Here is a 26,844-nt window from a genome sequence, read left to right as displayed (position 1 = left end):
ATAAATTAATATTTCATTTTGTTTCGTTATAAATACAAAAATATTTTTTTATCGATGGTCCATGTTCTTGGAACTTGCCCTAATTTCTATTTCATTTCACTTTTTTGATATTTGATTGAAAGTTGCTTTATATTCTCCACTTCATCTCCTTGCGTTTCTCTTAGCTCGATTTCTGATTCAGAACAATTTGTCAGAAAACCTTTCTCAATTAAACTTATATTTTTATCATTATCTCAATTCAATAAAACTTTATCTCGAACTGATTTTTCTAGCTTCATTTTTCTTTTTTTCATTTGAATATCTTTCTTTTGTTTTAGCTTTCTTTTCCAATACATTGTTGCTATCACCGTTTCTTTAAGAAATCTTTTGCTCAACGCAGGATTGAAAGCATTTTGCATCAAAATTGTTTGTAATCAAAACACAGGTTTCAATTAGATGAAGCGTATTCATAAATAAAAGTTATTTCTTTCGAATCATTTGAAATAATTGTTTCTTGACATCATTGATATGATAAAAAAATAGTTGCTATTCTTGTAGTTATTTCATAATTGTTCTTTTCAACAGGAATACCATTTCAGAATAAAAAAACACAATAAGAAAAATAAGAAGCATTTGCCTCTTTAATCAGATTTCTTGATTCATAATTTTGTTTGGCATAGGTCTAAATTGTACCAGTAGTGAATTTGACCTTTTTTTGTGAATTTTCGAAATATTATTGATTGTTATAATTAATTAACACTGTGTGATTAAAAAATTTTCAAAAATGTTTGAGTTAATAATTAAATCTAAAATATTGAACAATCCCATAAAAACATTTGTTAATTTTGAATTTTGTATTTTGTGAACGTTTAGTAACAGTTTTGTTGCTAACAACTAAGTTTATATTCACATTAAATTAAATACTTTATGTTTCTTTCATTTATTTTCTTTAATGTGTTTTTCATAAGTTATGATCAAAATATGTTCGAAGAATAATGCATATATGACAATTGGAAGTTTTTCAAAAGAGAGAGGATCTCTAAGTTAAGAAAATTCATTTATTATGTGTGAATGGAATGGATCGAAGATAACAGGAGAAAGCGACTCGTACATTGATGGGATATCGAGTGGAGGGGCAAAATGCATGAATAATTTGGCAAATGGAATTCTTTCTATTTCCCATTGTTCATTCAACGACTGCACTGCATATTATGACGGAGGAGCAATCATGTGCTATTCGATCGGTTCAATTCATATTGAGAATAACGTTTTCAATTCATGCTCAGCTCAAATTTATTATAAAGGAGGAATGTATTCTTGTTTGATTTCAACGTGTGCTCTGATAAGTGGAAACGACTTCCAGAATTACAAACCAAGTTACGATGGTGGAGTGTTGAGATTGGACAGTTTTGGCGTGTATGGATCGGGATGCATTGGGGAAGAAGATGGAGAAGGAGGTAGTTCGTGTGTGTTTGAATGCAATTTCACTTCATGTTCACTAACATCGACTTGGGGCGGAGGAATGTATTGCAGAACTGTTCCTGCAGCATTCAAAATGAGGAACATTCAGTTTATTTCATGTTCAGCATCTGCAAATGGAGGAGGATTATTTTTGCAGCCAAATCGAGCAACAACATCTGACAATAAACTATATTGCTTCTTCTTATTTTTTCACGAATGCAGCTGCAGGGATGCAAATAAACCACGCGGGCATGACGTCGAACATGCCGATACATACAATCTGTATTTGGATTCAGGAACTCCATCTCATGAATGCTCCACCACATACACAGATGATCAGAGAGTGTGCTTTGCATACAATTATGCAAATGCAAGTGTTTGGACATATGATCAAACAATGAAAATGGATTGGCTGAAAGACAAGACGATATATGTCTCGGTGAGTGGGAATGATTCATCTCCGCTTTGTGGGGCAAATGAATCAAATCCGTGTCTGACAGTGAAGAAGGCGTTTGAGATGTGTGAGACACAAATTAGTTTGACAATCACGCTGATGGAAGGGGATCATCAAAGTGAAACAGCAACCATTGCAATTGGAGAAAAGAAGATTTCAGTCATTGGGAAAGGGAAAGCAGCGAGTGTGATTGGAACGAGTGCGCTTTCTTCGACTTCGACAGCGCTGTTTAGCATATCTTCTGGTCAACTGGAGGTGGGGTATGTGGGGATCGATCACAACTCGATAAGAAGTCCATCACCGAGTGTGTTTGTGGTGTCAGTGGGGAGCGGGAATCTTTCGCTGGAGGATGTTTTGATCAATTCTTCAACATCAGGATGGAGTGGAATCTCGTCATCTGTGTTTGAAGTGGCACTGAAGCAATTAGAGATGATTGATGTGGAGATTGAAAATATGAAAATATCACAGACTCTTTTCCCTGAACCATCATCAGCGGGATCTCCATCAGGAGAAAGCATTCTTGCAAATGTGACAATTCGAAATGTGAATCGGACAACAGGTGAGGGCGTGATAATGGCAAAGAGCGTGAAGGGAGGAGAGACATTTGTGGCATGGAATACAACGATGGAGGAATGTGGATGAAAGAGCGGAAATGGAGAGGGGATAGAGATTGAGTTGAAGGATTTAGCAAGCGAAATTTGTATTGGAACATCAATTTCGAAAGACAGAGATTTTGAATTTTTGTGGATATATTTTTCTGAACACAGATAAAAACTTTATTAAAGCAGTTGTTATATTTTGAATATTACTCAATCCATTCGTTTCAAATTTTGCAATTTGAATTATTAATGAAAATCAACAACATCATTCTGATTTGTTCTTTTTGAAAAAGAGCATGAAATGAAAAAAAAAATACAACAAAACTATGAATAAAGAAAATAATCAAAATACAGCTCTTATTCGTTCACAAAATACAAAATACAAAATTAACAAATGTTTTTATGGGATTGTTCAATATTTTAGATTTAATTATTAACTCAAACATTTTTGAAAATTTTTCAATCACACAGTGTTAATTAATTATAACAATCAATAATATTTCGAAAATTCACAAAAAAAGGTCAAATTCACTACTGGTACAATTTAGACCTATGCCTAGAAAAAATCCTTCTCTCTCGTGTTTCCGCTTTCAAATTGATGTTTTCACTTTCAATAATTGACCTTTGTCCTATGCTCGTGGGACAAATACTGAATTGTGACCAACAGGAAAATTTTTGAACACCTTCTTTGCACTGCTGTATTTAAAATGAAAATTTCTGAAATAAAACTTGTTAAACTGTATGAAGCATAACTTTGAGAAGGTTACAAGATCATTCAAATGCACAGTCAATTGCAAAGTGTACTATTTTTATGGTGATTTTGCCAAAAATGTCAAATCCCCTTTATTATAGCAAAAGCTCTAAAATGCCATCAAAAACAAGATATTTTCCCCTGTTTCATTTGTTTTTTAACATTGCATCATTCTCTCAATAATAGTATTTAAAAACAAACACTGAATGGATGAAATGCTTTGGAAATAATTCAATTCGACAAATAGATCAACTCGGCCGACTGATCTTCCGACAGACTGATCTTTCGACCGACTGATCTTTCGACAGATTGATCTCGACAAAGATATGTCGATTTCCTATAAAAGAATGATGTTTTTTTTTAAAAAGTTAGATGCACTACAAATAAAGTTTTCAACTATCAGATTGTCATTCAATAAAACTGAAAAAAATAAAATATTACTCATTTTTTAGCTAATGTTTTTGTCTTAATAAAAAAGATCAAAATAAACTTATTGTCATTGTCTGTCGACTTGTCGAGGTCTTTGGTGAAAAGTCGGTCTGTCGCAAAGGCCTAGTGAGAATATCCGATGCTGTTTAACACAGATAAAAATAAAAATAATTAAATTAATTAATTAGTTTTGGGTCGATTTTTAATTTATGAAAATTCTTCAAAAAAAACGCATTTTTCACTTGCGTAATTAACTTTTTTTTCGCAAATACACATTATTTTGACTTATTTGAGCACATTTTTGAAAAAGCGAAAAATTGAGATTTCTGATCAAAAAATCGATTTTTAAATGAAAAAATCACCCATTAAAATGAAAAATGTGATTATATATTTTCAGCCCTGTGATTATATGCGATGGAAAATGAATGAAAAATAGACCAAAAATGTCGGTGCATCGAAAAATATGACAACATTCGAATGTGATTATATTCGACGTGATCATATCCGGTTTAGACGGTATGTGTTATGGAAATATTAATTTATTTTGAACATTTTTTAGTAATAATCCATCAAATTTTCCCACTGTGCAGATATTCTCACATCAAATAAGTTTGAATACTCAAATTTGCAAAGTAATCATATTTTTTGGATTTTCTGCAATAAGTGATTAAATAAAGTGATATTTTATTCAACCAATATATAAAACTTTTGCGACTTATCAAAAAGAATAACACTTTATGATAATTTATTATTGTTTAAATCATAAAAAAACACTTACAATTGTCTTTATCTCATTCTTTTGATTCAAAAAAAACTGAATCGGAGTTTTTCAATGCAACGATTACAACAGATTTGAAAAAATAAAAATCAAGTAATAAAGTCAAAAAATTCATTAAAAAAACATAAATGTTCTTTATCGTTCAAAGTTTTATTTTTTTCAAAAGAATTTTGTTTTTAATGAACGAGAATGATCAAACAAAAACTGTTGGTTTTAAAAAAACAAATCAAAAACCATAAATGAATTGTTTGAACATATTTTATAAGAAAGTTAAAGTAAATAATGAAGGAATTTGAGTGGACCAAACATTAATAGTTACTAAATACAGCAAAATATTCGCTGGGTATTGTTAAAAGCTATGAAACAAAAAAAATAATTCCAAAAAAATTTTGGCCTATAAACACAGATAAATTTAAAGCAGTCAGAGAATATATAGAAAATGAAATAATATACAATATATAAAGAAATTGAAAAATGAAAACAATTTGTTCACTAGAGACAGAGTGTGCTTTCAAATTTCTTGATCAAAATTAGTCTATTATTTTTCTTAAAATGAACAAACAATAGATTGACTTTATTTCTATAAGATTGAATCATTTGCTATTAGTCGAATAAAATTCAAAATGATCACTTCTTTTTCAAATGATTTGATGATTTTCAAAAAGGTTTGTTTCATTTTCATTTTTTTCAGAACCTTAATATAAGCTGATCATTTGATTTGTTTAATGATTTGAAACCATTAATAAGGTAAAATGCTGCTTTCTGCGTGCTTTTTGTTTAACATTATTGTTTGTCAGCAGTGCAGCACGCCTGGCTGTGTTGAAAATAAAAGGGATAGCCCTGAAAAGATTAAAAATCACATTGCAGCAGCAGCTGCTCTTGATCTTTTTGAAGCAGGAGATAATATTATCCAATTAAATAAAACGAACTTTTATGAAGTGGTAGGGCAGAATAAAACCGGTATGGTTGTTCTTTCGAATTTTGGCAGAATTTTTATTATTTTAAATGCACACATTTATTGAAAGTTGTTGTATTATTCTTTGGGACTTGGTGTGGTCACTGCAAACAATTTTACCCGACTTTTGCGAAGGTTGCGGACATTGTAGCCGCTCGAGATGATCTTCCTGTTATTTTTGCTCAGGTTTCATCAACTGAGGTTGATTTGATTGAGCAGATTGGAATTCAGGGATATCCAACGGTAAAAATGTTTCCATCAGGGTCTCGAAACGCAAGAGCAAAGTTTGCTTTTTAATGAAAAGATTAGAAATAATGCTAAGTTTTTATTTAGCTTCAATGGAAAGAGAACAGTTTCAGACTTTCTTGAGTGGATAATGTTGAATCATTTCAAGCCATATGTTGATACAATTCTCGAACTCGACGAGTATGATCATTTGATGAATTTGGATTGAATTTTCATGATGAAAATTTTCTGTAAAAACTTGATGTTGACTGTTTAAAAAGCTTAAATTTTTCATCTATTGTTAATGGAAGTAGAGCAGCTGTTCTCTATTTTGGTTCTCCAACATGTGCTCCTTGCCATTCATTTGAGCAGAACTTCAGGGACATGATAGTGTTTTGCGAAGAGGAATATCCAGAGAAGTTCAATTCGACGATTTTCGCGAAGATAGACGGTGACAGCAGCCCGGGTCTGAAGGAGAATTTTTCTGTGACGGCGTATCCGTGGCTGGTGGTGGTGCCGGAGAACTGCACCAACGGCACGCTGCGGTACGACGGAGAGCGAGCGCCGGAGATGATGGGCGACTGGGCAATGAAGAACACGAAAGCAGCGCCTGTGCCACAGATAGTGGCGGATGTGGATGGCGACACGTTTCTGGAGATGCTCGGCTCACACACAAATATCGTGGCGCTTTTCTCGCAGAAATGGTGTGGTTGAATAAATGAAATACAATTTTTTATTTTATTTCTTTTTATTTTTTCATTTTATTTCATTTTATTTTTTATTTGTTTTTTTATTTTTTTTTATTTTTTTTTATTTTGCTTCATCTTCTCAAATAATATTTCTCTTATTTTTTATCTTTTTCTTTCTTTCTTTCTTTTTCTTTTTCTTCTTCTTTTTTCCTCCTTACAAACTTCCACTAAAACAAAATACTTCATTGCAGGTGTGTATACTGCCATGCGTTTGCAGGTGTTATCAACCAAGCAGCTGAGATGCTTCTGAGAGACGGAGTAAAAGACACAATTTTTTTGAATGTTGATGTCGGCAGCGACGATTATCTGAAGCAGAGAGAGAAGCTGAAGGAATACCCGACGCTCAAAGTGTTTGAGAAGGGCAATTTGATAGAAGGGAAAAGGTATTTTTATTTTTTTATAATATTTTTTTAATTTAAAACAATTTTTTTCCCCTTCTCATCCCTTTCCCTTCACCTTTCCCCTTTCCCCCTCCTTCCAATATGCATATTTAAACCAACACATCCCTCAGCTTTACAGGAAAGCGCAATCAAGCGTCTGTTTCCTCATTCGTTCTAGAAAGCATCGATGCAGCAAGCAAGCCATATTCACTCCTTTTGTTGAATGACAGCACGTTTGACGAAGTTGTTGATGGCACTCGAAATGTTCTGGTTATGTTCTATGCTGATTGGTGCCCTCACTGCAAGGTTTGTGTGTGTGTTTGTGTGTGTTTGTATGTATGTATATATATGTATGTTTGTTTGTTTACTTGCTTGTTTGTTTGTGTGTGTGTTGGTTTATTTATGAACGGAACAAAAGAAAAAAAATGAAGAAAAAAGAAGAAAGAAAAGAAAAGAAAAAAAGAATGAATTATTGTTTGTTTGAAAACTTGATGTTGACATATTTGCATATGTAATAAATCTTCTAATCAATTTATCTTTTTTTCCATAATTATTACTTTTTTTTTCTTTCTCTTTCTCTTTCTCTCTCAGTCCCTCAAACCCGCTCTAACAAAGCTAGGCTCCTACTACCAGAACTCATCACTCACAATATCTTCATTGATTGCAGCAAAGGCTCAATCAACTGATTTAGAGCCAACTCTCTTCTGTGCTGTCAACAGCGAAGATTCTCCTTCCCTCCGCCGCCGCTTTGACATAAAAGGATATCCAACTCTTTTATTCTTCCGAAGGGGGTTTGATAAACCTTCTCCTCCATACACAGGGAGAAGAGGGATGGAGGCGATAGGGAATTGGGTTGTTGGTTTGTGGGGGATGTATGGTGGTTGATAGAAGAATTTTGAATGTGATTATTTTAATTATTATTATTTTAATAATTTATATTTTTATTTTTGTTATTTCTCTGTCTTTTTTTTCTTTTTTTTATTTGAATGATTTGAACTTAATAGCAAATGAGATGTTAAGTTCTCGTTCTCCAAATGTGAAGCCAATGCGCATGAAAAGCACGAAAGTAAATGAGATGGCCACAAGTCGCACCGATGAGAATCAAAAAATTGGAAGCTCATCTTCTTTTGAAGACAAAGACAAAGACAAAGATAAAAATTCCAAATTTTTGGAGAAGAAAACTTCGATTGATGAATTTTTGACAGAGCTTACAAAGCACTTGCATTTGCGTGTGTCGGCTTTGAAGAACAAATGAATAAAAAATTGTTAAAAAGAAACATAATTGAAAAAGAGCAGTTTATTGAATGCATTTCAAAAACGTCCACACACTTTTGATTTAAATATTTTATATTTATTCTAACAATGAATTGGATAATATGTAGAAAATTTTGTAATTCTTTTAAAGGATAATAATTCTAAATGAAATTCATCTTGAAAAATTTTGAAGAACAGAAAAGAAAACACAAATTTTTTTCTTTTATTTGTATAATTGGAAATTGAAAATTCGAAACAAGTTAATGAAACAAAGATGAATTTGTTAGCAAACATCTTTCATTAGCATGAATTTGATTTTGACTTATATAATAAAAAATACTGATTACACGAATAAAATATGAAAAGTGCTAATGAAAAAAAAAAAAGAAAACCTGGAAAAAAATTTATTTATGATCAAAAATAGAAAAATTAAAAATAATTTGATGAATATTTTTTTTATTGTTGTACAATTTAAGCAAAGTTGTATTTGGTTACGCAATCATTGAAATATTCAATTATTGCGGTTATTTCTTAATTGCAAACCCAAACTTATGTGATTCAAAAGTAAATTAATGGCTTAGGATCTCATTTTTTGTTTTGAGACACAAATAAATCAACATGGGTGAATGGGCACAAGGAACTTGCGGATGCTTTGGAGATATTAAAGCTTGCTGTTTAGGTGTGATAAACATCAATTTTTTGATCATAATTTTTTAAAATGAAAATTCTGATTATTTTTTATTCAGGATATTTTACTGCTCCCTGCACAATTGGCAGCATGATTGCACATGTTTATGGAGAAGAGTGCGGATGCCAGCATTGCTGTATTGGAATGTTCATTCCCTTCCTTGCATTGGTCAGATATGAGATTCGTCTGAAAGAAGGAATTGCTGGAGATGCATGCAGCGACTGCATTCATGTGACATTTCTTATGCCTTGCGGTTTTTACCAAACTGTGAAACAGTACAAAAATGCCGGCTGTCAGTTCAAGCCAATTGCTTTGTAAATGTCAGAGTCATTGCTTTTTGTTTTGAGACTTTAATTGGTAATTTATGATTTTTATTTTAATGAACATGTTAATTTTACATGTCGGAAATTATGGATTAAAACTGTAACTTTTGTTATTTTATTAGAAACTTTGATTTTCATTTTTAAAATTGTTTTCATAATCAAATAATGATGTATTTGTATTATTTGAAGAATTTTCAACACAATTCACACCAGATGAATGCAAGATGTGATTATAGTGATTGTTATGATAACAATCGCATTTATTGTTTGTGAATTCATCTTTTATTTTGCGTAATAAACTGTTTGTTAAAAACAGAAGAATTGATTGAAAAAAAAAAGTAGAAATGTTACAAAAAGAGGAATTAGATATTCAATTAATTTCAATTCAACGTTTGAAAAAAATCATTCTGGATTTATTCAAAAATACTTGAGAAATATTATTATTAATGATGAAAAATAGAAATTTGTCCAATAAAGACCGTATATGAAAAATCAAAATATTTTTCCTTTATTATATTTTCCTTCGACAAATTTTGAAACTTTTTTCATTCTTCCAATATTATCTCATGAACAAAATAAAATATTTTCAAACTTTAGGAAATATGGTTTGCTTTTATTGTTTTTCAACTTTAAAAACATGGCATCAGCATCATCAAATGAGTTTGCCCTTGAATTAATATTATTTGTTGAATATATAAATGAATTATTTTTCTGTAATTTTCGGTAAAGTCCTTCTGAACGGATTTATTACCCGTTGTATGAAGAAAAGAAACTCCGAGATTATGCAACAGATGAAAAAGGCCTTATGACCGGAATAGGTTTGTCAGAGTTGTGATCGTTTGATTTTCCAAAGATATATTTGCATTTGTTGCTTTTTATTGATGCTTCTTTTATTACGCTTCGATCTCATTTTTTTGTCTTTTAACAGATGGTGTTTTTACAATGGAACAGTGGTTTTCACGCAGAGTGAAAAAATGGCCAGATCATGATTTGTATGGTTTCCGTCTTCGATCGCCAGACCTTAAGTGGGGGCCTTTCAAATTTTTGAAAGCTCCTATTGTTGAGAAACTTGTTACAGAATTTACGGGAGCACTTTGCTCCCTCGGAGTTACGCGAGGGGATCGTGTATTAGTTTTTTCAGAGAATTGCATGGAATTTTTATTGATGGTGCACGCCTGCGATCGTCTTTCCGCAATTCATATTCCTCTCTATAATGCTCTAGGAGTCAACGGGATCATTCATGCTGTGTGCGAAACAGAGTGCCAGATTGTCGCGCTTACTCCTGGATTTGTGCCTCGTTTTGTTCAAGCTATTTCAACAGAGCAGTGCAAACATGCTCGTTCTTTAATTAGGGGAGTTATCCTTATGAATACCTATGATTACATTAGCGAGGATGCACTCGATGAATACGTTACACGCATGGCAACAAACCCGCCTGAATCTGAATTAAAACTTCCAGCTTTCCCTAAAAATGCTACCCCTATTGTAAATAATACAACTTCAATTTTCATGAATCTACCGAATCCCAAATATCCTCCACCTCCTCCTTCGGTGCTGCCACGCCAATCGGAGCAAAGCAAGCGGCCAGCCCCATCCGGCGATGCCTTGGTGTGCCCCAACTACACTTTGGAGGAAATCGAAAATGCCAGAAAAGTGATGAAGAAGACTCTTGAGACTGATACAGTTCCGATATTGACTTTCGGTGAGTGGAGGTTCATTGGCGCGCTTTTGTACAATCTGTATCCATCTGCCTCAAGAACCGACTCTTCATCGGAATCCTCCAAGCCACTGCCAATGCCCCTGTGCGATCCAGAGCCGCTGTCTCCGCACTGCATCATCTACACGTCTGGCTCGACAGGCCTGCCAAAAGGAGTGATCTTGCCACACAGGGCGTTCATTGTGACCTACGGAGCAGCAGCTGTGCGTGGGTACAACTTCCTCCTGTCAGACATCCACTATTCGTATCTGCCACTGGCACATGTGTTTGAGAAGCTGTGTCTGGACGGCTCGCTGCACGGCGGGTCGAAGATTGCCTTTGCTTCTGAAGGTCCCTCGGGAATGATGAGCGATATTCAAGTTCTGCACCCGACGTTCCTGGTGGGTGTGCCTCGTGTGTTCAACAAGATCTTCAAGCTGGTGACTGACAAGATCGCGTCAATGCCCTGCGCGCTGCGGGCAGCTGTGAATGGCGGGATAATGCTGAGGCAGATGCAGAAGAAGCTGATGCACCGCCATCCGAACTATGTGCTGGACTATACTCTTTTCTACCCATTCCGCAAAGTGCTGGGAGGGTGCGTGAGGTACATTGTGTTGGGCGGTGCACCAATGGCGACGAAAGTGAAGGAGTTTATGGAGGATATCTTTGGGGTGTATCTGCTTGAAGGGTACGGACTGACTGAAGTGGCATCTTGCTCACACGTTGTGCGTGCATTCAACCCGCTTCCGGATCCATCGGCGATTAGGCTGACGAACTGTGGTACACCTACAGCGTGTATTGAGGCGAAGATCGCAAAGGTTAACAGAGAAGACGAGGACGGAGCAGATCCGTCGAAGTCGCAGTCGTTTGAAAAGGGGAAGAAGAACTACTTTACAGGAGAGTTGTGTTTGAGGGGCACTTCTTTGTTCACAGGCTACTTCAAGAACGAAGAGGCAACAAAAGCAGCGTTTGACAAAGACGGGTTCTTCCACACAGGAGATCTGGGGTATGTGGATGAGCATGGCTTTTTGCACATTGTGGACAGAGTGAAGTCAGTTGTGAAGCTGATGAATGGAGAGTGGGTGTCGCCTGAGTATTTAGAGGGAATGTTCTGCTTGTCGCCGTTCATTCAGCAGGTGTATATCCACGCAGCACCTCACCTGACAGCGCCCGTGGCAGTTGTAGTGGCAGATGATGCAGCCATTGAAAGGTGCATCAATGAGTGGAAGGAGGCACACAGAGAACTGAATGCTGACGGGAGTGTTAAGCCTGTGAAGGAGAAAGACGATGATGATTCAAAGTCATCATCGGCTTCCTCTTCTTCTTCGAATGATGATCCACATGGTGATCGTTCGATGATGGCACCTTCTCCTCCTCCTTCGCCTTCGATCTCTCCGCCAATCCAGCTTCGCTCTGTAACTGCCCCACCAAATACATCAACCTCCTCCTCCTCCTCTTCTTCTTCTTCAGGTGACAATACATCTTCCCCAACAACCGCTGCCTCATTTGCAACTGTTCCGACTCCGCAGATGATTTTGCTGAAGGACATGAAGCGTATTTGTGTTGAACTCCATCTGCCTTCGTTCCATGCCCCGCAATCTGTGATTATTGCGCCAGAGCCATTTGACATTGAGTCTGGTTTGATGACACCGACACTGAAGCCGAGAAGAGCCGCGTTCAGAAAGAGATTTTTCCCAGCGGAGGAAGACGATAGCAAGAGAAAAGCGATACAAATGGCGGTGGGGAGTGGAGGGGCAGAAGGGAAGAAGGAGAAGTAAAGAAGGAAGGTGAGGAAGGAAGGTGAGGAAGGAAGGAAGGAAGAAGGTGAGAGAGGGAGAGAGGGAGAAAGAGAGGGAGAGGGAAAGATTAAGAGAAGAGAAAAATGGTGTTGTTTTGAAGATGAGAAGAAAATAACTGTTATACAAAAGTTTTAGAAAAAGAAAGGAAAAAAAAAAAAACAATTGTGAATGTTTTTGGGTGTTATACCATTCCTTATGCATTTTGTGAATATCTTTTTTGGGAAGAGTGTGAGAGAGAAAGAGAGAAAGAGAGAGAAAGAGAAGGAGGGAGAAAAAAGAAACAATGGAATGATTTTGTATGCAGCATTATAATTCGAATTTTCAGTTCGGCATTTTATATTTTTTGACTTACTTTTTTGAATGGATGGACAGCGCTTAGTGACAGATGGTGTAGGTATAGACATCTTTGTTAGCGATTCGTATTATTATAATAATAACTCTATTTATCTATTTATTAATTTATCTATTTATTTATCTATTTATTTATCTATTATAAAATATTAATAACCAATAAATTAAAATAAATAAATAAATAAATAAATAAAATATGATATAACAATAATAATAAATAAATAATATTCTTTCCGTTTTATTTGATTCTATTCTTTTCTTCATTTTATATTTTAGGTTTATATCTTCTTTATTTACATCATCACGTTCATGCGAAGTCATTACGTTCCTTTTTTCTCCATAAGCTCTATTTGATGTGTGTGATTCTTTTTCTTATTCGTTTTATTTTATATCATTTAATTTTTTTTTTTGTTATTTATTTATTTATTTTTTTCCTGTTTCTTTTGCTTTTTCTAATTTATTATTTTGTATGTACTATTTCTTTTCTTTTCTATTCTTTTCTATTTTTTTCTTTATCTTTTTTTTAATTCCTTCTAATTCTTTATTTCTTTCTGATTCTTTTTTTTTAAATAATATTTTTTTCTCGAATGAATGAATGAATACAGAATTGAAGCTTTTTAATAAATAAATTATGCAAATATTTAATGCAGCCTTATTTATTGCTGTTAACACTCTTTTGCTACTTACTCATGTTTCATTTTTAAAAAAATTAAATACAATTTTTCCATCCTTAAAATTTCTTTAACTTTTTTTGTTTCTGAATTTAATTTAGTAAGAAAAAAATGTTTATTTTTCAAATTTTTATTTTTATGAAAGATGCAAAAGTGAAAGTGAATATGAATTTGAATAAATTTTTGAAAATTAAAATTGAAGTTTTCTCATTTGTGTTTGAAATTACTTGTTTGAAAAAAAAAAGATTGAATCCCCAGAATATATAGAAATTCCATTTATCAAATGTTTGATGTATTTCAATTAACCACACAAAAATAGACCGAATAAAAAAATATTATTTAGGAAAAATATATTATTTATGATCAAACCATCACTTTGATTTCAATTTTTTGTTTTATTTTCTGCGAGTTCTAAAAGTTCAAGTTAAAACTTACAGAAAATATGGATATTTATCGGAGTGAACCAATGGTCTACATGCAATTTGTGTTCCCAAGAGATGCTGGTTTGTTGCATTTTAATTATATCTTCATAATTAAGAATTTTTTAGCGTACGCTTCTATGAAGGAACTAGGAGAAGCGGGGTCTGTTCACTTTAAAGACCTTAATCCTAATGTTAATCAAGGAAAGAGAGAATACTCAGGAGAGATTCGGAGATGCAATGAGCTCAAAAGAAGCATTCGTTTTTTTCATTCTCAGCTTGAAAAGATGAAAATTGTTCCGGACGATACGCCATTAACGCAAGAATTGTCTTCTACTGAGTTAGGTCCAATGTTTGAAGAACTCGAAACAGATTTGAAGCATTTAATTCAGGGTGAAGACGATTTGAATCGGCACAGGATTGAGCTTATTGAAATGCGACATGTGCTATCAATTGGTTCAAAATTTTTTGAAAAGACAATGGGGCAAGCATCAACAACAATTGCAAGTGCAACTTCCTTCCCAAGTAATGAGATTGCTGATGATAAGTATCTGAATTAAGTAATAAATATTTTTTTAATTGCTTATTTCTTTGTGAATTTTTAAATATAAATTTATAGAGAATTAAAAGGACCAGATATAGACAAGCCCATAAACCCCGGAAGCTTGATGTATTCAGCTGGAATCATTTCACAGTCGAAAATGGAAATGTTTTACAGAATGATCTTTGTTGCATTGAGAGGAAATGTTCTTGTTGAGTCAGAGGAGGTCCCTGTACAATTAGTCGACTTGACAACTGTGTGTTTTCATTAATTTTTATTGTTAGAAAATATTTATTCATTGTTAAATTAAATTCGAATACTTTTTGCATTCAAAATTTATTATTTTTGATTTCTTCAACCAACTTAATTTCACTGCTTTGCCATTTAAACCACCCACATCATGCGCTTCACACATCTCATTCTCCACTCATTATTTTTTATTTTCACTTCTACTTTCTTTTATCTTTTTTCCTTCTTCTCTCCCTTCCTCCCTCTTCCCTCCCCCGTCTTTCAGCAACAACCAGAACGCAAGCGTGTCTTCATGCTCTTCTACTCTGGCGAGCACGCCCGCAACAAAATCATGCGCATCTGCTCCTCTTTCGGTGCCAGCGTCTACCCATTTCCTTCCTCTCCCTCAGAACATCTGCAGCAAATCGCTCAAATAGACGAAAGATTGCAAACACTCCAGGCCGTCCAGGAAAGATCAGCAGAGCAAATGCAGCAGCGTATGCTGGAGATCAAAGCGCACTTCAATCAGTGGCGCCTGTTTGTGGCGAGGGAGAAAGCGATCTATTCCACTTTGAACCTGTTTGCCTCTGACCGATTTGCTGGGTGTGTTGTAGGGGAAGGGTGGGTGGCGGAAAGGGAAGTGGAGAAAGTACATATGCGATTAGCAGCAGCATCTACACAGGCACAGAGCCAGATTGCAGCGATGGCACATGTGATCCCCACAAAGCGGACTCCGCCCACGAAGATTAGATCGACAAAATTCACGTCAGCGTTCCAGGCGATGGTGGATGCGTACGGGACAGCGCATTACAGGGAAGTGAATCCAGCGCTGTTCTGCTTGTTTACGTTTCCGTTTCTGTTTGGCGTGATGTTCGGGGATTTTGGGCATGGGATACTGCTAGCGCTGGTGGGGCTTGTGTTCTGCGTGTTTGAGAAGAGGCTGTCGAAGGGGTTGAATGATGTGTGCTGTTGATGCTTATTAGTTTTTTTTTTTTTGTTTTAATTTATATTTTAATTTTTTATTCTTTCTATTTATCCCTTTTTCATTTAACTTCTTCCCTTTCTCTTTCTCTTTCTCCTTCTCCTTCTTCTCTCTTCCCCTTCTTCCCCCTCTTCTCTCTCTCTCTCTCTCTTCCCCCCCCCCCTTCTTCTTCACCCCTCCACCAGCTCATCGAATATCTCTACATCGGTCGTTACATGATCCTCATCATGGGTCTGTTTGCAGCATATTGCGGCCTTCTCTACAATGAATGTTTTTCTCTCTCTATGAACTTGTTTGGCAGCCGATACAAATGTGTTGAGGTGGAAGAGAATCACAGAACAGAAACTGTGTGCCATTTCATCGAAGGAAGGACAACGTATCCGTTTGGAGTGGATCCGGTATGCATCTTTCTTACAAAGTCTAAATTTTAGATTTTTCTTTTTTCTTTTTCTTTTTCTTTTTTTATTCAATCTTCTTCAACCAGATCTGGCGTCAAAGCACGAACAACCTCGTGTACACAAACTCCATGAAGATGAAGATGTCTGTCATTTTAGGCGTGTGTCACATGACGCTGGGGCTTTTCCTGTCTCTTTTCAACCACATCAACAAACATTCTCTTGTCGATGTGATTTGCACGTTTATTCCGCAATTCCTGCTTCTGATGAGCCTGTTTGGGTACATGTCATTCATGATCATATACAAATGGATGACACCCGTTGAGGGCCATGCGAAGCCAATGCTGATTCGCACAATGATAAATATGTTTCTTGCGATAGGTCAAAAGATAAGCGATGAAGAAAGGTTGTTTGAAGGGCAGGAGAAAGTGCAGTTGATTCTGGTGATTGTGGCAATCGCGTCGATCGTGTGGCTGCTGGTGCCAAAGCCGATTGTGAGGATTGTGCAGCATGCGATGGAGGAGAGGAAGGAGAAGAAGGAGAAGGGTGTGTTTAGGAGAGAGAAAGAAGGAGAAGGTGGAGGCGAATTAGAAGAAAGAGAAAGAGATTTTTATCATTATTTGTTATTTTATATTTTATTTGTTAATGCTCTTCTGCTTTTTTTTTCCCCAAAAAATTTGAAATAATGTTTTTCACGTTCTTTTCTTTCACATATCATAATTACCTCTTTTCTCCTTTTTCCTTTAATTTTCTCCCTCTTTCTTTCAGAAACACCCCAAACCTCCTCCTCTTCTTCCTCCTCTTCCTCTCCCTCTTCTTCTCCCTCTTCTTCTTCCTCTTCTTCTCTCTCACACTCCACTCCCCCTCGCCCCATCCATCGCAGCCAAAGCTCAATCACTCCTGTCGAAGGGGGGAAAATGGCAGACGATGGTGAATTCAATCAGTATTTCCATCCAAATGGCAGTCAGAAACGATTGGAACAGCTGAATCAGGGAGTTAATTCGAATTCTTCTTCTTCGAATTCTTCTTCGAATTCTTCTTCTTCCACCTCAATAAATTCTTCTGATTTAGCAAAAACTGAAGCTGTTGATGTTGCTGATAGAAAAATTGGGTCTTCGGAGAAAAATGGAATGGAGAACAGAGCACAAATTATGGGTATGCTAAAAAAATGCTAATTTTTCCGGCAATAATTTTTTATAATAATTATTATAATTTTATTTATTTATTTATTTATAATATTGAAGAAGGCGAAGGAAACGATGATGAAGAGGAAGAAGAAGAAGAGTTCAGCATCGGAGAAATGTGTGTGCATCAGTTGATCGATGTGATTGAATACGTGCTTGGATGTGTGAGCAACACCGCCTCATATCTCCGTCTGTGGGCTTTGTCATTGGCGCACGGAGAATTAGCAGAGGTGTTTTTCAACTACCTTATTTTGGTCATCGGAAAATTAATTCCCGTGTTCGGCCTGCTTATTGGGACAGCAGCGTGGATCGGGGCGACGGTGGGAATATTGCTGGCGATGGAGGGATTATCAGCATTCCTGCACTGCTTGAGGCTTCATTGGGTGGAATTCCAGAATAAGTTCTATGCGGCTGATGGGCACCCGTTTTTGCCGTTGAGCTTCAAAGTGGTGGATGCAGAGGCGACAAGCACGGATATGGGGAATGAGACGAGGGAGTATTAGAATGTTTGAATTTTATAAATTTAATTTTTTTTTAAATAATTTATTTTATTTTATTCATTTGAATTTTATAAATTTTTTTAATTATTGAATTTTTTTTTTATGGTTTTATTAGAAGAAAAATTGAATGTAGAATGCAAATTTAGAAATGAGAAGAAGGAAGTCACTATTACAACAACTGAAATAACGCCACCTTTTTTGAAAACTTGATTGGATTGAATGATTTTTTTTATAAAATGCATTTTTATTGGAACAGCCTGAAGACAAGAAGAATCGCAAAAGTGAATGATGATGCAACATTCATTTCATTTCATTTGATCAGAGCTTTGCTTTTCTTTTTTTGCTTGATTTATTGGTTGATTGATATACTTATATATTTATAAATGCTCATTATTTTTCTTTCAGTGTTCCTCCAATTTCTCACTGCTTTTATTTTTTTTATTTAACCCTTTATCATTCGACAATCTTTTTTTCATCTCGTTTATTTTGCCATTTTATAATTCTTGTTGTTGCGATATGTCATTCAATATTGTAAATGACATTTTTTTTATCCATTTAGTAATTCTTAATTTTTGTCATCAACATTCAAAAATTATTAGTTTTGGTAAATAAAGTTACATTTTCTTTTCATTCCATTTTTCAAGAATTTAATTTTAGATTGCATATTATTGGTATTAGCCTTTTATTTGAATTGATTTGATTTATTCAATAAATTGTTTATGGTTAAAACCGAATTATCAAACAAAATAATGGTAAAATATTTTGAAGATATCAATTTATAGAGTTGTAAAGACATATTTAAATAATTATTCTCGAAAATTTTCAATTAAAATTTCGCATAAATCATTGATTGTTTGCATCCTGATTAGTTTAAATATCATTTGTAAATATTTACGAAAAACAAATTATCTCAAAATATTTCACTTCACAGCGTTAGCATTCATTTGAAATACGGAATGAATTATTTGGAAAATTTCAATTTTGATGATTTGTGCTCAAATTTCTATCTTGTGCCATCTAGAGATGCTTATGATGAAGCAATGTTCAAATTGCAAAAATTTACCCAACTCCCTCATTTTCTTGAAAATTGCAAGTATTTTCTGGAAAAAACGGTTAATCCATATTCAATATTATACATTGGCAAATCGCTAAGCAGGTATTTTGTTGAACACTGGGATGCCATTTCGAAAGAAGAAAAAATTGGTTTCCGTATGATTTTTTAATTTAGTGGTGGAAAAAAATTGATGGACTATTATTAATATTTATCACTTTCATTTTCTTTTAATTTTTTGTTCAAAACAATTGTTTTAATTTTTTATCAATATATTACAAAATTAATATTTGACAATCATCTTTGAATTGTGGTTGATTCCTCAAATTGAATTTAATGTGAAACATCACCATTTTATATTTGCCTTCATTTGACATTTTGTCAAATGATTTAAGGAGCATTCTTGTTGAAATATCTCATGACAAAAGGTGGCGAATTGGTCACAGCGTCATTCGGAAACTGTTCAACGCCATTTTTCCCAGCTGCACAAACCGCAACCTCAGGTTTCTCTTCTCCGTCAACATCAGAATCTTCTCCATTCCCCAAACAGCACCAGCTTCCTCCGCTCATGACAAGCCTGCAGAGCATCTGTGATTCGCTGGCTGTTCTTCTGAAGCTGCTGTGGGTTACAGATATGGCTCCTATTTCGTGTGAAGAATTTGGTTCATTTTTTATTCTGTCCGAACAAACAGAGGGAATAAACCCCACAGCTTTGTCAACTTTGCCGGCTTTGCCGGCAATGCAGTCAATTCAATCACTTCAACCACTGCAACCACTGCAATCACAGATTTTGCAGCTGGCGAGTGTGATTGTGGGAACAGAGCTGCTTCTGTCGATCACAAGAGAAGTGAGTGCCAATGGTGAAAAAGTGAAGGTCACACCGCAGGAAAGGAAGAAGTTGGATAACGAGTTCAAAAATAGTGTGCTGCTGCCCTCAGCGATTGTGGCGTTTAGACATGTGAGAATGCTTTTACAAGGGAAAGTGCAGAATGATAATGGTTTGAGAATTGGAATGTTGATAATGTGAAAAGGCAATGTTTTTTTTGTTGCAATATCTTTTTATTATTCTTCTTCTTCTTTTTTTTAAAAATTTAAAAAGTATTTTGAATGAGATTATATTTGAAAGTGTTTTTTCAGTTTGTCTTTTTTTTTTTTTTTTTTTTATGAATTGAATTTCAAAACTTTGTAAAACTAATTCGTTTAATTTATTTCCTAATACTTTGAAATAATTTATTTATTTTTTTTATAGGAAGGTTGATAGAGATTCTTTTGACATGTTCTCTTGAGCTGCTGTCAAACTGCCTATCATTCGATTCTTATCAGCGCTTTTCGGACTCACTGGAAGAGATGACTCCAGTTGTTGTATGATTTGTTATTGTTATTATTGTTATGATTGAAAATAAAAAAAAAAAAAAAGAAAAAGAAAAAGAAAAAAAATTGAAAATATATTGTGATTATTTTTAATTTCTAAATATGATTTATTTCTTTCTTTTCAAATGCATTTCGTTTCTTTTTTTCTAACTCATTATCTTTCATTTTTTCAAAACATTTTTCTTTGAATTTATTTATTTATTTTTTTAATGATTGATTTTTTATACTTTTTGTTCAGCTTTCAAAGAAGTGGTGTGTGATTATTGAGGAGCCATTTCTGTTATCATCGATATTCTATCTGTATGCACAGCCATACACAACTGAATTGCAGAAGAAAATTGTTTGTTTCTTTTTTTTTTATTAATATGACTCTCCAATTACATATAACATTCATTTCTTTTCTTTTTTCCTTTTTCTTATTCCTTTATGAAATTCTCTTTTATTTAAACTTTAAATTTTTTTCATTTTTTTTCAATTTAAAATTATGATTTTTATACTTCGAATAATTTCCGAACTTACCACATTATAACACAGTTATTGCAAATAGCCTCCAGTTTGGCAAGTGTGAAAGGTGAAGCATTTATCAATGAGAACACAAAACTTGGTTTTATTAGAGAAATCGTCCGATCTACCACAGAAATCATAAAAAGGAAAATCGGTGTGTTTATTTATTTTAATATTTATTTATTTTTTTATTTTTTGAACTGGCGAATTGTTTTTATTCAATATTTTTTATTTTATTTTCCTCTTTTTTTTTTTTTTTTTTTTAATTAATAAATTATTTAATCTATTAACATACAACTTCACTCCCTTTCCTTATCCCTCTTCTTCTTCTTCTTCTCTTCTTCTTCTTCTTCTCTTCTTCTTCTTTCTTCTTTCTTTCTTTCTTCTTCTTCTCCCTCCTTTCAAGGCTTTGCCTCTCACGATCTCTTCCACGAGCTCTGCTATCTGCTCTGCCGCTTCATCCACACATACACCCTCAACGAAATACAATACAGTTGCCTTCATTCCTCTCTCATCCCCAATCAAAATTCCATTTCACTTTCTTCTTCTTCTTCTCTTCCTTCTTCTTCTCTTCCTTCTTCTTCTCTTCCTCCTCCTTCTCTTCCTCCTCCTTCTTCTGTTTCTTCTCCTTCTCCTTCATCCCCCAATTTGTTCTCTGACTTCTTAAATGCAGTTTTTGCCATCACCACACAATCCTTTGCTTCGTGGCAGTGGTCGCAAAATTCTGCTTTTTTCCTTCTTCGCTTTTGGGAGCGTGTTGTTCAGTGGGACGAAGAGGAGAAGGAGAAAGAAAGGATAACAGCAAGAGCAGAGAGAAGAGAGAGGGAGAGGGAGAAAGAGAGGGAGAAGGAGAAAGAAAGAGAAAAAGAAAGATTTTCATGTGGAATGACAAGCGCATTAGGAAGTAAGATGAAGATGTATGATGGAGAAGGAGGGCTGCTTAGCGCAGATAATTTGAGAAATAATTCTTTGAGGAATAATAATAATAATAACAGTATGCAAGGAGGAAGAATGGAACAAGAGGAAGAAGGAGAAGGAGAAAGAGAAAGAGAAAGAGAAATGAACGCAGGTGACAGCAATGTGATGGACGTGGAGATTAGCAGTGAACTTGGAAACCTTTCTGTTTCGAAGGGAATGGCTGAATATGTGCCAGCTGTATCATCATCATCATCTTCTTCTTCTTCATCGATTTCTTCTCTTTCTTCTTCATTCAATTCACCAATCACTTCAAATATCACTTCATCATCATCTTCTTCTTTCTCCTCTCCTTCTTCCTTCTCCTCTTCCCCTTCTTCTTCCTCCTCTTCTTCCTCTTCTTCCCCTTTGTTTTCGTGGGAGAACCTGATTCCAATGATTGTCAAGACCTTTCTTGATTCTCGTATACACATCGCTGCTTCTGTCTGCAGACACGACATTTCTGAAGACGAAGGTTTGATTTCTCTTTTTTATTTATTTATTTAAATTTTTATTTTTTCTGATTTTGTGGTAAATTTTGTATTGATCTTTCGTTATTTTTTATTTTGTTTTATTTTATTATTATTCTTCTTGTTTTTTTGTCTCTTCTATAATTTATCCTCTTTCTCTTACTCTTTCTCTCTCTTCCTCCCTCTCTCCTTCCCAGACCCTCTCCTCGACTCCTCCACCCTCTCCATCCAGCTCAGTTCTCTTGCCCCTCTTATTCGCTTCTCCTTCCTCACAATGATTTCCCCTCTTTCTTCTTCCTTCTCTTCCCTTTTCTCCCTTTTCAAATCCCAAATAAACGAAATATACTCAAAATCTTCTTGTTCGAAGGAGCTGAGGGAAAGCTTAGAAATCAATGCAACACGACTTGCATGGATAATGAACTGTATTTCATACACAATCAGCTCCCCTGCTCTTCCTTCTCCTTTCTTTTTGGGTGCTTCGAATGGAATCTTGCAAGAAATGAACGGTTCTTCTTCGATTTCTTCTCCTTATAATTCTTCTTATCCTTCTTCTTCTTCTTCTTCCTCTTCTTCTTCCTTCTCTTCTTCTTCCTCCTCTTCTTCCTCCTCTTCTTTTTCAATGAATAATCTAACAGAACAAGATAGTTCCTATGTCAATCCAACTGTTATGGACTCTTTGCTTTCGGCGTGTGGATTTGAGCTTGTTTACTTTCTCACCTCTGAAAAATCGCTCTTCACAAAATGTGCAACTGTATTGATTGCAACTTCAACAGCAGCATCGACAAATTCTTCTTCTTCATCAAATATTTCTTCTTCCTCCTCCTCTTCATCATCATCATCTTCTCTTTCTTCTTCTTCCTCCTCATCCAGTTCAGTTTTCCCTTCCTCTTTCTCTCCACAATATTCCCCTTTCATCAAGCTAGTTCTCTCAGCCATCACTTTTCTCTCCAAATTCCGCTCGCGTTTTGCCGACTCCAGCTTAACACTCAACACATCCCTCCTTTTCAACCTAAAGCAGAAGAATTTCATAGAATTATCTTCATTTAACGGCATAATTAACTCACTTTTTGCGTTTTCTTTGCATTTTTTGAGGTTTTTTGGGCATATCAATGCAGATGTGCGTGTTGAAAGCTTGGATTTGATGGAAAAAATAGTCACGAATTATTACTACCAGGACGCGAATTCGAAATTGCCAGTTGTTTGTGATGATTGTTAAATGGAAAATTACTGGAAATTTTAACTTTTTTTTTTATGAATCTTCTTATTTTTCGATTTTTCTTATAAAAATTGAATTTTGTGTATTCTTTTTCTTTTTCTTTTTCTTTTTCTTTTTCTTTTTCTTTTTCTTTTTCTTTTTCTTTTTCTTTTTCTTTTTCTTTTTCTTTTTCTTTTTCTTTTTCTTTTTCTTTTTTTTCTCTATTTCACAATTAATCCCATTATTTATTTTCTTGAATTTTGTTCTTAAATTTATTTATTTCTGATAATTAGGTTGAATCACTTCTTCAGACAGGTGGCAACACTTCATATCCCTTCTTGAGGACTTACTCTTCGTCTCTTTACACTTACTACTTCATCTTAGGAAAGTATGATGTTCTTTATTTATTTGTTAATTTCTTTCTCATTTATTTATTAATTTCAATTTTTTTTTTTTTTTGAATTTTTCACACACTTTTTATTCTTTTATTATTTTTCTTTGAATTTTTTTTTTAATCTTTTTCATTTTTCTTTCTTTCTTTCTTTCTCCAACTTTTTTTCCAGACTCCTCTTCCCTTCACGCACCCACCTCTTCCTGAGCTTCATTTCTCCCCTTTTCTCTCAGCTCTCCACCCTCTCCGGAAACATCAGCACAGACCCATCCACTTCCCTCCCCTTTCTTCCCCCCGCCTTTCGCAGCCCTCAAAACCGCACCCCTCTTCTTTCTCTGTTTGCTTCCTTGCGTGGCTTTACTGCCTCTATCACCACCACCTCCAGCTATTCTTTGTTCCTCCGCTCTCTTTCCCCTTTCCTCCCTGTTCTTGTTGCTTTACTCGATTTGTGGATCGAAGACGGCAAAATGTCCTCTTCTCTGCTGAAGCTGGTGGCTGAGGTCGTTTTGAACCGCAGCGCCAGGCTTTCCATTGACTTGGCCTCTGCTGAAATAGCTTATGGCCCTCTGATCTTAAGGCTGGTGAGTCAGTGTGTTCAGATTGTGTGCAGGCACGCCTCGAGGTGTTTGATGGTGCTGTATCGGCAAAAGGAAGAGAAGGCATTCACGCAGGAGAGGGGGGAGATGAAGGAGGAGGAGATGAAGAGGAGGAGAAATAAAGAAAAGAAAGAGGAAGTTGCAGTAAAAGAAGGGGGAGGAGGAGAACAGAGAGAAATTGAAGGAGGACAAATGGATGCTTCTGCTTCTGCATCTTCTTCTCTTTCTTCTTTTTCATCATTATCTTCCTCTTCTTCCTCTTCTTCCTCTTTCTCTTCCATAACGAGGCAATTCTCTACTTCTTCCATGTACAGCTTGATTATCCGTCCGTTGTCGCATGCACTGATATGTGCAAACAACATGATATTGGGGCATTACATCCACTTTGGTGCTTGTGCATTCTATGGAGACTATTCTGTTTATTATATCCTGTTTGATCTGCTTAATGCGATTCATTTGCTCCCTGCAAAGGAAATTATGGTGTGGATGGGAAGTTTATTGTGTACATATGAATGTGTATATTTGAGATTGCAAATAATATTGTGAATAATTTTAATATTTGATATTAATTGTAATTTCAATGATTCAATGTGTATTTATTTATTTATTTATTTGTTTGTTTTTTAATGTTCTTTTGTCTTTTCATTTTCTTTTTTCTATCCATTTCTCTTTCTCTTTCCCTCTTCAACACACCACTTCCTCTTCCATCCAATTTATTGTTATTTTCACATATCAGCTCTATCCAAAACTTCCCCAGCGTGTGTTTGAGTTCATCAGCAGCATCTTGTTCTACCACACAAATTCCACCGTAAACGTCTGTTTTTTCGACCCGCTCACTATCCATTCCGAATTCACTGTCCCAGTTTCCCTCTCTCTCCCCTTTCAGCAAGAGCTCAGGCCGTATTTTGCCTCAATCATTGCCTCAACATCGCTGCTTGCCTCTTCTGCCTCCACATCTCTTCTCATTCCGGCTCCTATTGCTGCTGTTTCGAACCCAGACATGAAGAATCTCAGTTTGCCAGCAGAGCAGCCGCCGTATGTGATGATTGGGCTGCTGAATAAACTGCACACGGCATTGAAGTCATTGTGTTTGCTGAATAACTTCATAACTGAAATTTAATTTTTATTGTTATTGTTATTTTTCATATTTTTCTTTTTGAAATAATTGTTTTTTTGAGATTTTTATTTGTTTGTTTTATTTTTCGAATATTGTTATCTTTGTCTATGCTTATTCATTCTTTGCATTTTTGACATTTCTTTTCCTTTTTCATTATTTTTATTAATTAATTGGTTTATTTTTTCATAAAGCCCCACAAGTTGTCAAGCTTGCCTGCAATGCTATATCATCTCTTTATGTCTTTCTGTACATAAACCGAAACTGCCTTTCTCCAACAATGTGCAAGTGGATGGCATTCGAAGAAAGAGTATGGTTGAATTAACAATCAGATAATACATAAATGCTTAATGATATTTGAGTGCTTTATGTATCGTTATTGGATAATGTTTCAATTATGAGGATTTTTTTATTAAAAAAAAAAAAAAAAAAAAAAAAAAGAGAGAGAGAGAGAGAGAGAGAATTAATTAATTTTTTATTTCGTGATTCTATTTTCATTCATGAAAACTCTTCTTCTTCTTTCTTTCTTTCTTTCTGCTATCTTAATTTTTTCAACTTCATTATTTAAATAATTTTTCATTCTTTCTTTTTCTTTCTTTTTCTTTTCTTTTTTTATTTCCACCAAATTTAACAGCATCCTGTCGCATTGTTTGAGCTTATAAAGCAGCTGGTACATATTGTGCTTCAAGATGTTGATTGCCCTCAATCTGCTTCTGATGCTCTTTTGATACTTGTTTTCTGGAAAAAGAACGTATGATGAAAAGATCATTCAATTCTTTCGTTTTCTTTTCTTTTCTTTTATTCTCCATAATTTTTATCATTTTCCTTCTTCTTATTTCATTATTTTCATTTTTTTTTACCTTTTTTTTTTTTTGAAATTCACATTTTGAAATGAAAACATTCAAGTTGTATGATGCGGCTGTTAATGATATCATTGAACAATATCCTCTCTGCCAGCAGCAATCTTTGAAAGAGGTTCTTCAAACAAATGTGTGAATCATTTTTCATAAAAAAATAATAAAAATTGAAATTCTATTTACAACTTTCATATATTTATATTTTTTATTAGATTTTTAATAATGTTTTAGATGCTAATGAAACGATATCCAAATCGAACTTCAATCGTAATATTATTCAATGCGTAAAGATGATGAGAAGCATCCATCCATCTTAAATATTTTGATGTTAAATTCGTATCTTTATATTTATTTATTTATTTATTTATTTTTTCGTATTATAAATTAGTCAATACTTGGATTTTTTGGAAAATAAAAAAAGAAGAAGAAATCAGCAAAGAAACTGCTATTTAAATGATCAACCATTGCTTCTTGTAGTTTGAATCAAAAAATAATTTTCAAAATGGCTTGAAAATTTCGTTAAAAAAACTGATTTGAAGACAAAATACAA

The 26,844-nt window shown here is 34.6% G+C and overlaps 6 protein-coding genes across 6 annotated transcripts; all 6 read left to right on the top strand.

Moving 5' to 3' along the window:
- Positions 1 to 1,042: 1,042 nt before the first annotated feature.
- MONOS_8169 (uncharacterized protein) lies at positions 1,043 to 2,765 on the top strand (the record flags this gene model as incomplete). The annotated part of the gene is made up of 1 exon (XM_067878555.1): positions 1,043 to 2,765. The coding sequence occupies one exon, from the start codon at positions 1,043 to 1,045 to the stop codon at positions 2,534 to 2,536; it is 1,494 nt and encodes a 497-aa protein (XP_067728782.1). The 3' UTR covers positions 2,537 to 2,765.
- Positions 2,766 to 5,203: 2,438 nt separating this feature from the next.
- On the top strand, positions 5,204 to 8,130 carry MONOS_8170 (Protein disulfide isomerase 1 (PDI1); the record flags this gene model as incomplete). The annotated part of the gene is made up of 8 exons (XM_067878557.1): positions 5,204 to 5,411; positions 5,477 to 5,690; positions 5,740 to 5,832; positions 5,913 to 6,335; positions 6,572 to 6,763; positions 6,892 to 7,066; positions 7,352 to 7,619; positions 7,765 to 8,130. 8 exons carry the CDS (start codon positions 5,204 to 5,206, stop codon positions 8,013 to 8,015), a joined length of 1,824 nt encoding a protein of 607 aa, XP_067728781.1. The 3' UTR covers positions 8,016 to 8,130.
- A 463-nt stretch (positions 8,131 to 8,593) lies between these two features.
- Positions 8,594 to 9,299, top strand: MONOS_8171 (putative PLAC8 family). Its single transcript, XM_067878558.1, has 2 exons — positions 8,594 to 8,693; positions 8,761 to 9,299. Exons 1-2 carry the CDS (start codon positions 8,633 to 8,635, stop codon positions 9,018 to 9,020), a joined length of 321 nt encoding a protein of 106 aa, XP_067728780.1. The 5' UTR covers positions 8,594 to 8,632; the 3' UTR covers positions 9,021 to 9,299.
- A 363-nt stretch (positions 9,300 to 9,662) lies between these two features.
- Positions 9,663 to 13,738, top strand: MONOS_8172 (putative AMP-binding enzyme family protein; the record flags this gene model as incomplete). The annotated part of the gene is made up of 5 exons (XM_067878559.1): positions 9,663 to 9,685; positions 9,755 to 9,843; positions 9,954 to 12,914; positions 13,148 to 13,226; positions 13,477 to 13,738. 3 exons carry the CDS (start codon positions 9,663 to 9,665, stop codon positions 12,497 to 12,499), a joined length of 2,658 nt encoding a protein of 885 aa, XP_067728779.1. The 3' UTR covers positions 12,500 to 12,914; positions 13,148 to 13,226; positions 13,477 to 13,738.
- A 177-nt stretch (positions 13,739 to 13,915) lies between these two features.
- MONOS_8173 (putative V-type proton ATPase 116 kDa subunit a) lies at positions 13,916 to 18,463 on the top strand. Its single transcript, XM_067878560.1, has 9 exons — positions 13,916 to 14,045; positions 14,091 to 14,508; positions 14,581 to 14,758; positions 15,017 to 15,691; positions 15,898 to 16,110; positions 16,197 to 16,653; positions 16,876 to 17,262; positions 17,352 to 17,797; positions 17,907 to 18,463. Exons 1-8 carry the CDS (start codon positions 13,985 to 13,987, stop codon positions 17,792 to 17,794), a joined length of 2,832 nt encoding a protein of 943 aa, XP_067728778.1. The 5' UTR covers positions 13,916 to 13,984; the 3' UTR covers positions 17,795 to 17,797; positions 17,907 to 18,463.
- A 284-nt stretch (positions 18,464 to 18,747) lies between these two features.
- Positions 18,748 to 26,687, top strand: MONOS_8174 (uncharacterized protein; the record flags this gene model as incomplete). The annotated part of the gene is made up of 15 exons (XM_067878561.1): positions 18,748 to 18,884; positions 18,945 to 19,000; positions 19,238 to 19,840; positions 20,092 to 20,204; positions 20,452 to 20,553; positions 20,748 to 20,871; positions 21,124 to 22,146; positions 22,339 to 23,339; positions 23,630 to 23,724; positions 23,900 to 24,803; positions 25,060 to 25,411; positions 25,632 to 25,747; positions 26,072 to 26,188; positions 26,344 to 26,427; positions 26,507 to 26,687. 15 exons carry the CDS (start codon positions 18,748 to 18,750, stop codon positions 26,609 to 26,611), a joined length of 4,932 nt encoding a protein of 1,643 aa, XP_067728777.1. The 3' UTR covers positions 26,612 to 26,687.
- Positions 26,688 to 26,844: the final 157 nt, after the last annotated feature.

The sequence above is a fragment of the Monocercomonoides exilis genome (genome assembly GCF_001643675.1).
Source record: "Monocercomonoides exilis strain PA203 chromosome Unknown scaffold18-1597598, whole genome shotgun sequence".
NCBI classification, from domain to species: domain Eukaryota; phylum Preaxostyla; order Oxymonadida; family Polymastigidae; genus Monocercomonoides; species Monocercomonoides exilis.
This window is presented reverse-complemented; position numbering and strand designations above follow the sequence as displayed.

Bases quoted from the DNA above. Each gene is read 5' to 3' on its own strand.
- MONOS_8171 (XM_067878558.1), top strand. From the start codon at position 8,633: ATGGGTGAATGGGCACAAGGAACTTGCGGATGCTTTGGAGATATTAAA. The intron at 8,694-8,760 runs GTGTGATAAACA...TTTTTTATTCAG, and splicing joins TATTAAAGCTTGCTGTTTAG to GATATTTTACTGCTCCCTGC.
- MONOS_8173 (XM_067878560.1), top strand. From the start codon at position 13,985: ATGGATATTTATCGGAGTGAACCAATGGTCTACATGCAATTTGTGTTC. The intron at 15,692-15,897 runs GTGTGCTGTTGA...CCCCTCCACCAG, and splicing joins TGTCGAAGGGGTTGAATGAT to CTCATCGAATATCTCTACAT. The intron at 16,654-16,875 runs GTGTGTTTAGGA...TCTTTCTTTCAG, and splicing joins GAAGGAGAAGAAGGAGAAGG to AAACACCCCAAACCTCCTCC.